Source organism: Acanthisitta chloris, unplaced genomic scaffold (assembly GCF_000695815.1).
Source record: "Acanthisitta chloris isolate BGI_N310 unplaced genomic scaffold, ASM69581v1 scaffold25880, whole genome shotgun sequence".
Taxonomy (NCBI): Eukaryota; Metazoa; Chordata; class Aves; order Passeriformes; family Acanthisittidae; genus Acanthisitta; species Acanthisitta chloris.
Window position 1 is genome coordinate 1 of NW_008653691.1, and position 9,886 is coordinate 9,886.

General features: G+C 45.5%; 1 protein-coding gene across 1 annotated transcript; it reads left to right on the forward strand.

Annotated features, from left to right (window-relative positions):
- Window positions 1–5: 5 nt before the first annotated feature.
- On the forward strand, window positions 6–506 carry LOC103809305 (transcription factor GATA-4-like; the record flags this gene model as incomplete). The annotated part of the gene is made up of 1 exon (XM_009082138.1): window positions 6–506. A coding segment is annotated over one exon (501 nt), but the record flags the coding sequence as incomplete, so codon positions are not given.
- Between the last annotated feature and the right edge of the window lie 9,380 nt (window positions 507–9,886).

Consider the following 9,886-nt stretch of genomic DNA (forward strand, 5'->3'; position numbering starts at 1 on the left):
CCGTCTACGTCCCCACCCCGAGGGTCACCTCCATCCTCCCCCGCTTGCCCTACCTGCAGAGCAGCGGCTCTTCCCAGCAAGGCAGCCCCGTCTCCAGCCACTCCATCTGGACTCAACCCGGAGCCGAAAGCGCTGCTTACAACCCTGGATCTTCTCACCCTCCCGTGTCACCTCGGTTCTCCTTCTCCGGCAGCACCCCCATCCCTGCCACCTCTTCCCGAGAAGCGGCGGCGGCTTACAGCAGCTCCTTGAACCTTTCCGCTAACGGGAGGGAGCAGTACAGCAGGGGCTTCGGCACCTCCTATTCCAGCCCCTACCCGGCTTATATGAGCCCCGAAATGGCCACGACCTGGACTTCCTCGCCCTTTGACAGCCCAATGCTGCACAACCTGCAGAGCCGAGGGACGCCTGCCGCTGCCCGGCACGCCAACATCGGTGAGCACAGCCTGGGCTGGGAGAGGGAGGGAGGATTTCACCCTGTCATACCGCCAGATTTTGGTGCATGAACCCCTCTGTGTGTAGATCAAGGTGTGAAGGGCAGGAGGGAGAAATTCTGGGTGTTCGGGATGTCACCATCGGAGCTGCTGCTCTGGTGGAAATTCATGAGGGTCCTCGCCATGCCATGACTGCCTGCACACACACTTACTCTGCAAATCCACGATTTCAAAATATCCTTAAAGGCCACAATTGCCCAGAAATAATTCTAATTGAGGGTAGGCCTGGAGGAACAAGGAATCATGTACCGAGCTCCTGCGCAAGGGCCTGCTGGCTACAAGCAGATTTAGGGGCTGTGATGGGGATGATCGTGGTGTGCAGGACCACGATGTTTTGTGTGAATGTGGGGAGCCCCTTCCTGAGCTGGCTTTAGGTGTAAAATGGGGGGAAATTGTTTGGAAAATGAGGAAATCAGAGTTTGGGCTGTGATCCCTCTGGGATCTTCTATGTTCAGGCGTTTTTTAAATATTTGGAAAGGTTGGTTAGGCTAGAAAAAGGGAGACGGAAGGGAAATTTAACGCTGAGGGAGAGAGATGATGGAGGAGAAAAGGAAGTGCATCCACATTTATCATCCTGCTTTTTGGGGAATTCGGATGCATTTGAAGAACCCAACCCTATATTTCAGTGTCTTCATGCTCCAAAAAATCTCAGCCCTAACCTCTTGTGCCAAGCGCAGTCTTGGAGCATTTCATTTCATTAAGTGCCACGGGTTTCTATGACCAAGAATTGGCCCAAAAGACTTAAAATATTGCTTTTATATTTTGGGGAGTGGAAGAGGGAAAAAGTGGAACAGAAATGTGAGGCAGATCTTGGCATTGTGGTTTCATAATCGCTTTTTCCCTCCCTTCTTTCTCTCCATGAAGGCATTTCTGTCGGCTTCAGAGGGGGTTAACAAAGAAAATGCCTCAAATTTGGCTGCAGATATAGTTTAAGATTGTGTTCTTTAACCTGAATTTTGGAGATTGACTTTTCCTTCGTGTCTAGCAAGAGTTGCGTTATCTTTAGTATTATTTTAAGATGTTAAAAGACGGAAAATTTGGCATCTTTGAAGGCTTGGCCTTGCCAATGCCTTTTGCTTTTCTTAGGGTGCTATGAAATAGTTCAAAATAGGGAACAGGTTAAGGATCAAGCTTTAACCAATCAGGCAATTTTTATATTTTTTTTGAAGCCATGAGAAGGTAGAAAGCAGGGGGAAAAAGCAGGATGAATTAAATAATCAGATATTAACTGAATATCAATAAGGACATAGAAATATTTGTTTTTTACTGTTGTGCTATCTATTCCTTGGGGAAAAAAAGTCACCTTTTTGCAGTGGTCTCAAAAGGGCTTTTAATAATAAAAGCAACCTAAATCCATAATAATGCAAATGAAACATTGCAGTTGCATAAATAACCGGCAGATTTTAAAGTACCAGAGACTGAGTGTGGCGATTTGCGGGGTTCGAGCCCAGTGATTTGCGCTGCAGATCTGCATTTTGGTGGCAAAAAGTGGGTTTCGTCCAGGCTTTAAAATAGTACTGGTAAAAGGGGATGAGCTGAGCCAGTCCAGAAAAGGGTTGTTAACGAAGGAAGAAGGAACTGGGACTCCTCTCCGTGGCCAGGTCCTGATTTGGGTGCCGGATTTACGGGATCGCCGAGGGCAGCGCGGCAGAATCCCGGGAATTCCTTACCATGGGTCTAATTACATGGATTTTAAATCAAAAGTGCTTGGGTTTTGGTTAAAAAAATTATAAGAATTAAAAGAAACTGCCTGAAAGCTGGAAAGTTTTAAATTCAGGATTAAAACGGATTTTTGGAAGGCAGCACCTCTGGCAAGTCCAGGTCCCGACCTGCCGCGTTCCTCTGCTCCCTGAGTCAGGATGCGATCGCTGTCGGGTCCCTCTTCGGTGCCAGGGCAATGCTTGGCACAGGCTGTGAGTGTCGAGGGGGCTCTGTGAAGCATGTAAAAGCTGTCGCGGGAGTTCTGAGCTGGGAAAAGGGCTTTATTTTAATGAGAAAGCGTGAAAAACCCTGATGGGCTGAAAACCTGAAGGCACTGAGAGACGCCGTGTGGGGGGGGAAACACTGTTGTGGATTGCACCCATCACAGACACACTTCAATATCGCGTCTAAGCCTAGCTCGGCACCTGAGCAGTCCCTGGCATGGTGAAGCCAATTCCCTCTTTGCCTTTCCTTAGGAATAGAGTCCAGTATTTTTATTCTCCATGAAGAATCTCAAGGTGGAAACAATCCTTCGTGCAAGGCTCTTTAGCAAGTGATATTTGCAGCGCTCTCATTTTCTCTTCCTGAAGAACCATCACCTTTGAGTAGTGCTAATTGCAGCGCATCCCTGGGGTCATTAAAATTTTAATTATTATTATTTTTAATAATAATGATCAAGCCTAGGCAGGTATAGCTGAATATGCAGACATGGATTCACAGTCGAGGCAATTGAGCATGAGGTTTTTTCCCTGTTATATATGTATCCCTGTAACAATGAAGAAATGCACAGAGAAAATAAGTTTAGTGGAAGTGTATTCAAAGAAAATAACACTAAACAGAATATAAATCTTCTTGTTTTTCCCTAAAAAGGTGAATTTTGGCCCGGGTTAAAACATGGTATATAGCACTGGGAAGGATGGGTGGTAAACCACATTGGTCCATATGAAAAACTTGCCCTGGTATGAGTTCAAAATAACAAATTTCAGATTTTCAGGGCAAGTTTGGTGACTGATTTCGTTACCCTGAAGAGGAGGATCAAACCCTGTAGTCGAGGCAGTGAACTTGCTCCAGGCATTGCCTGGGATGGGGTTACACTGAATTCCCGACTTAATGAGGCATGAGAACGACCTGCTGCAAAGTCCCCTGTCAGGAGACTTCCCTGCCAGCGCCAAAGACCTCTTAAAATCTCTCCCCAAATTAGCCTGGATGGACAGCTTGTTCATTCCCCATTCCACAGGCAGAGGAGAGCAAGGATGGAGGGCAGCACGGGCATCCGAGCACATCCAGCCTGCAGCCTCTTGCTGCCTCCTGGATATTTCCAGACTGGGGATGGAGGGTGCGATCCCAGTTTGCCAATCCCACCCCCTTTAGTTTTGCTTACAGCAGGGTTTTTACTTTTTATGTGAACTCCAGGAGGTTGCTGTGATTGGGAATAAATCAGGGCAAAGGGCTGTGGCCATTCCTGGTGGATGCTTTTCCATTTTTTTTTGTCGAAGTCAGGGCTCCTCAAACAGGCACTGCTTGAACACAGCAGCAGCATCTGGGAAGATCAAAGCCTGGAGCAGACACTGGGTTGGAAAATATCTGTTCTGCTGCTGTTGGGGGTGAGATTGGGAACCAGATCTTAAGCTTTCCCATAGGGATGCTAAGAGATTTGTCCTGTCGCATCCTGGGACCAGCACTTCCAGCGATTCATTGGCATTTGTTACAATGCAGCCCCTGACCTTCCCCATGCACCAAAGGACAAAGTGGCTGATCCCTGTGGGGTAGCAGGCAACGGGGACAGCCCAGAACCTCTCTTTTGGAGGGATCGGACAGTATGATAGAGGGATGGAGCTGTATGATAGAGGGATGGGACCATAGGAGGGAAAAATGGGACTGAAGGATGAAAGGATGTGTCCATAGGACAGTGAGATGGGACTGCAGGATGGCAGGATAGGCTGCAAGGATGGAGGAATGGGGCTGTGGGACAATGGGAAGGGACTGTAGGACATGTCTGCATTTTACACAGGACCCCACATCCCTAGTTTCACAAGCAGTTGCATTTCTCACCTCAGCCGTGTTGGCGGGGAAGGTTGGCCCAGGGCTTTGTTCCCCCCGCCCCGTGCAGGTTTCAAGCCACCTTCTGCTCTCCCTCCTAATTTAATTGTCACCCATCAGTCTGAGATTTGGGATGAAACACACAGACTTAGGGTTTCTAATCTCTGAGCAAGATCAAGCTCAAATAAACAGCTATTTACTCCCTGCAAATCTCCAAACAGTTGATTTTAAGTTGTAAATAAAGCAACAATAAACATAAAAATAAACCTATCACTGTCACCTTATTAATAATTCAATTCCTTAATTAAAAAAGTTACTGTATTACCAAATACAAGTTCATATGTTGCATAGAACAGTCATGGTGAAGTAGATAATATGTTATAAATGCTCATGGATTTTGTAAAGCAGCAAAACTTCAAGCAGTGGATAGTGGTGCTTAATCTATGACTTTATTAAGGTGGGATTAATTATTTTCCTCCTCCACACACATCCTCATGTGCATTTCTTTACCCCTATAAAAATAACAGCAATATTTTATTTTAAGAGACAGCCTATATTTTCCTCTCTACATATTTTTTTGCCATCAGTTTTGGAGGAAAAAAAACTGAAATCTTTGGAAACAGATGTGTGTTGATCAGGCAGTGTTTCCCAAAGGAAACTGGGGCTGAGCCTGATGTTTCTGTGCTCTGACGATGGGGAAACTTTGGCAGCAAGAAAGAGGCTCCCAAAAACCTGCTTATCCCAAATGCAGAGGGGTATATTGAATGGACAAACCATCCCTGAAAATCTAAGGAAGCATTGGGAAAAAGCACCAACAAAGGACCACCCAGCAAACAAAATCCCAAATCATGTGAAAAAACAACAGTGCTGTAAATTTTTATGCCTGAAGGTCATCAGCCTCTTGCTGCTGGGGTAGGATATGCGTAGAGGCTGTTAAAATAAAGGGGTGGAAATGCCATTTTAAGGAAAATTCAGTTAAAAAATGTTGATAGTGTTGTTCCAAAACCTGCAGAGATTTTGTTTCTCATTGGCACAAGGCTCTGGGTTGAAATTTTACTCCTGGAGTCCCCAGAGTTTTGTAAGCATTGGGACAAAGGAATTCAAATATAATATAACAACTTTGGGAGGTTTTATTCCCAAATTCACACAGCCTGGTGTGTTCTTCCCTCCCTAGAATTTCGTTTCAGAAAAAGGAGGTGCCAAAATAGGATATTCAGGGATCTCCCCCTGCTTGGTGATGCTCCCAGGGGTACAGGGGAGAGAGGATGGTTGGGGGATCCAACTCAACATCTTGGCTCCTTCCAGGCTTTTGCAAACCAATCCTAAAAAGACTTAATAAGGAGTCTGCTTTCCATTTGGGTCTCATTGCTGCCTAAGAAATCATGTGGGAATCTACCTCAAGAGCTCAACCCAGGGGGTTAAAGCCACCAGTTTTGCTCATACTGGGAGAGAAGAGGGAGAGATGCAGATTTTTGCTGGGACAGCCGTGCAGGCCCCGTATTACAAGGACTGTGATCCCTGAATAATGCGATTACACTGGCCGAGCCCCTCAGCTGTAATGGAGCTTGGGTTTGCTTTGCAGGGGAAAGTGTGTAATTATGTCTGCAGGATTTCAAAAAGGGAGACTGGAATATTTGGAAATGCCAAATATTCCCCTTGTCGATGGATCTGCTGTCTGGCACGAAGGTGTAAATGTGCCTTTGGCACGCCAGTGTGAAATGCTGCTTAAATAACCAAGAAAATAGGTGAGAATATGCTCTTACCTCCCAAATTAACCCTAATTACAAAAGCAAATTTCATTATAGCGTTGAATTGATTTTGGTTTTCATTTTAGGGGGTTACAAAAAAGTTGTGTCCACCCTTTGTGGGAGGAAAACGCTGCAGCTGTCTACAATAACGTCCTGCGTTACGGCAAAATATTCAAACCTCTCTGCCTTTCCAAGTGTTCCCCACACCATCGGTCACGGTGACCGGGTCCAAGCTGTAAATACATCTGTAATGACAAATTAAACCCAATTATCTGCCATGTCTGAGCAGTGAGGTCTTTCTCCACATGGCTGCTTACACGTGCGTGACAGTGCTTGAAAATAATTCGATCATCGTTCGCTTCACGGCGACTGACACGAGTGGTATTAAAGGCTCTTTGAAAACCCTCATGTTCCTGCCGTGCCAAACAATACCTTAGGGTCTCCTACTCAAAAAAATTGCTTTTTTTTCATTATGCTTTTTCAGGATGTCCTTGCTGCAGGATATGTTGAGCTTGTGGCATTCCTCACACTATTGAGCCCTTTTAAACACTCAGGGCACTCAGTGGTGGTTTCTTTTTCAATATGGTAAGATTGAGCTGGATTTTCTCATCCCTCCCAAAAAGCACAGGCTAGATCTGATCAAAAAGAAGAGCTGGGCAGAGATTTTCCAAGTTGGATGTAGACCTGACCCCAACATCAGCGCTGAAATATTTCAGCTTTCAGATTTTGGCAAGGTCTGGATTTTAAAGCCAGGTTTGGGGCAATGTCAACTGGAAGCAAAAATAATTTTGTCTTTTCCAAGAAATGCCCAGTGATTAATTTTTTTTTCTCAATTATTTGCTAACACATAGGGTTGCTTTTTTTTTTTGCTTAATTAGGTGGATACCTAAATGTAGTATGAACCCTTTGCTTGGGGAGAAAAAGTGGAGTAATTTCCATGTCCTTTTGCTGTTTTCTCTGCCTTTCTAAGACCATACCTGCTGTTTCACCCAGACTGCAGGATCAGACCTCTTCCAAAAAACAAATTCAGTATGGACTGTAAAAAAAACATACCCCAACCTCAAAAATACCCACATTGCTCACTCAGACCTGAAAGCACAACTGTTTTAAAGCTCAGGGAGGTTCACCAGGAGCTGGTGCAGAATCAGGCTCATGCCAGAAGTTTCCATAGGAAAGAAACATAGCCCACTGCAAATTATATGGAGATTTACATGTTTTCTCGAGGAGATGAAGTCCCAAAATCCAGTGCGATCTTTCTTTTTTTTCTGCAAAGTGACCACTTGCAATGTTGCAGCATGAAGGGATTTGTGCTTTTAATTATTTTTAGTGACCCTTAAAGCTTATCGAACCAGTCAGACTTGAATTGCTCACACCAGCCTTGGGAGAGACTCAGAAATTCATTTTGCTTGTGAAATAAGAAAAAAAAATCATGGAAAGTCAAGGAAAAATAAGCTTTCCACCAGAGGTGGGGTGAAGGCAGATGGATATGGGATACAGCAGGGCTGATCTCCCGTCTCCACCCGGGACTGGTACTGGATGCTTCTGAATCTGGGATAGCAAAATCGCTGCCTGGAAATGTTTCCTCCTAATCCCTGGGAATTAGGTTGGTGTCTGCCTGGGGAGCATTTCAGGAGAAGTCCCATGGTGGGATGCTGCTATCTGCTCTTGCTCTTCTTCCCAAAGCTCAGCCCTTTTCCGCTGATCTGATTCCAGCCGCAGGGCCGTGGATTTACAGGGCCCTAGGACTGGGCTGAAACCCTGTTGGATTCAGACTCTCCTAAAAAGTTAAAACCCAAATCTGGGGGCAGAGATGGAGCAGGGGGAGAGAAGGATACCATGCTGCTCCCACAGAGCAAGATTTTACCAATTCTTGCTGGGGGTTTTGCCCCTGCTTGCACAAATTCTTTGTGTCTATAATATCTAAGCAAATTCCAGGCTGTCCTCTGACCTTGAGGTCTGAGGGAGAGGGCTGTCTCCTTTGGGTCTGCAAACACTTCCAGACATTTCAGGAGACATCTCCCTCTTGCTGGATTTTCAGCTGCCTGCCTCTGGCTGTTGCCAGCCCTTGTGCTTTGGTGCACCTCAATTTTCCTTCAAGCTCCAGCTTCCGGACTCATGTTATCATAGGTCAGTCTCTGCTTGTACAGAGAGGGAAGGGATAGCTTTTCTGAACAAGGGAGAGGCTGGAAAATCCTGATTCCTTCATGCTGAAATTCTAAGAGAGGCAAAAAAATAAGCTAGTATTTATTATTTCAACTCCTTCGAGTTTCCAAGCCAGGCTTTGGGTTTGCAAGCCAAGGAGTCATCATTAGTCAATATTCAGGGCTTGCAGCACTGGAGCTGTAAAAAAATCAGTGAGGCCATAAGCGCCAGACATCAGGACTCCTCTGAATGACGTTTGGCCCCAGATGAGTGAGATTATTTTGGGAAGGGAGTGCTGGCCCCAGGGACTGCTGGCTTAGGGGACTGGCTGCTGGGAAGGACGTTGAGTTGGGACATGCCTTGGTGGTGTGGAGCATGAGAGGGGCAGCTGGTTTTGGGGGGATGTCTCCTTGGCACACTCCCCTGGGCTAGGAGGATTATCCCTGAACCCTGGGCATGACTGAAGCTTTTCTCCAGGGGCTTCCCATGTTCAGTCCTTCATTGCTACAATGGGCCAGAGCAGTGATGCTGTGATTTATTCTGACCCTCTGGATGTGAAGGGCCTTTAGGGTCTTTCCACTTCCCAAAACAAGTAAGACCAGAAGCAGGAGGGTAAAATCCCTCTGGCACTCCCTTCCCTTTGCCTCTAGCCAGGGAAAGGTCTCAATCCATCAGGGCAAGCTGTCTACCCTCCACAACTACTTCTATTCCTAACCCCACATCCCAGTGAGACTCTGTCACCTCCCCTCACACAAATCAATAACAACGGGTGAGCAGGTTAATTATAATCACAGAATAAACGCCGCGGTCTCAAAGTTCACTCAACTTCAGCCGTGTTTCAAAACCCATGGACGACGCCAAGAAACTTTCATTGATTCCTCCAGGGCAGGTGTGGGAGTTTGAACCTGTCCCCAGGCTGATCTTGATTCAGGACCTGCTCAATTTTCTTCCTTATCTCGACTTTCGCCTATCTTATAATGCCTGTTATTTTAGATAAAAAGTCCAATCAATTGAGTTAGAAAAACTGCAAGTTATATGTTGCCCTGATAAGTCCAGTACCTGCTGTTTTATTGGCCTGGGCTGAGAACTGACCTTTGCAGATGCTTTATTGTCCCATCCTCCCGCCCTGCTCAGGGTCTGAGTTGACTTAATGTTCAGAATAACTAATAAAAGAGGAAAAGAGAAGGGGCAGAGGTTAGACAAACTGCCTGTCCCCTCTAATGGGATGAACTGTAGTAAACACCTTTCTGTTTGTCCCTGGCTGGTGTCCTGCAGGGAGGACAGGATTTGGCCTGACTTATTCTGGTGTAGCTCCTCCAAGTGGGATTTATCAGTGTAACACTTCTGAATTGCTGTCTAAAGTAGGGAAATTAGAAGAAAATTGGGATAGGGGTTTGGATATGTCAATATTGGTTCATGGTGTTATGCTCAGAGAGGGATTGGGAATGTGGAGGGGTCCTAGATATTTCATGTATTCCTACACATGGTGCATATTGTTTTACATATAGGAAGCGAGGTTTTTTAACATATATGTGTGTCTGCATGTTATATTTGTGCACATTTATATACAATATACAATATATAGTATATACAAACACAATTTTTATGTTCTATATAGTCATAGAATAATAATAATTTTAGTAGCAAAACCTGAGAGAATTGCTTGGAGATGATTCCTGGATTGGTACAATGCCATTCTTAAGGACATCCCTGGCATCCCTGCTCATGTTGAGGGGAGGTGATCTTTAAGGTCCCTTCCAA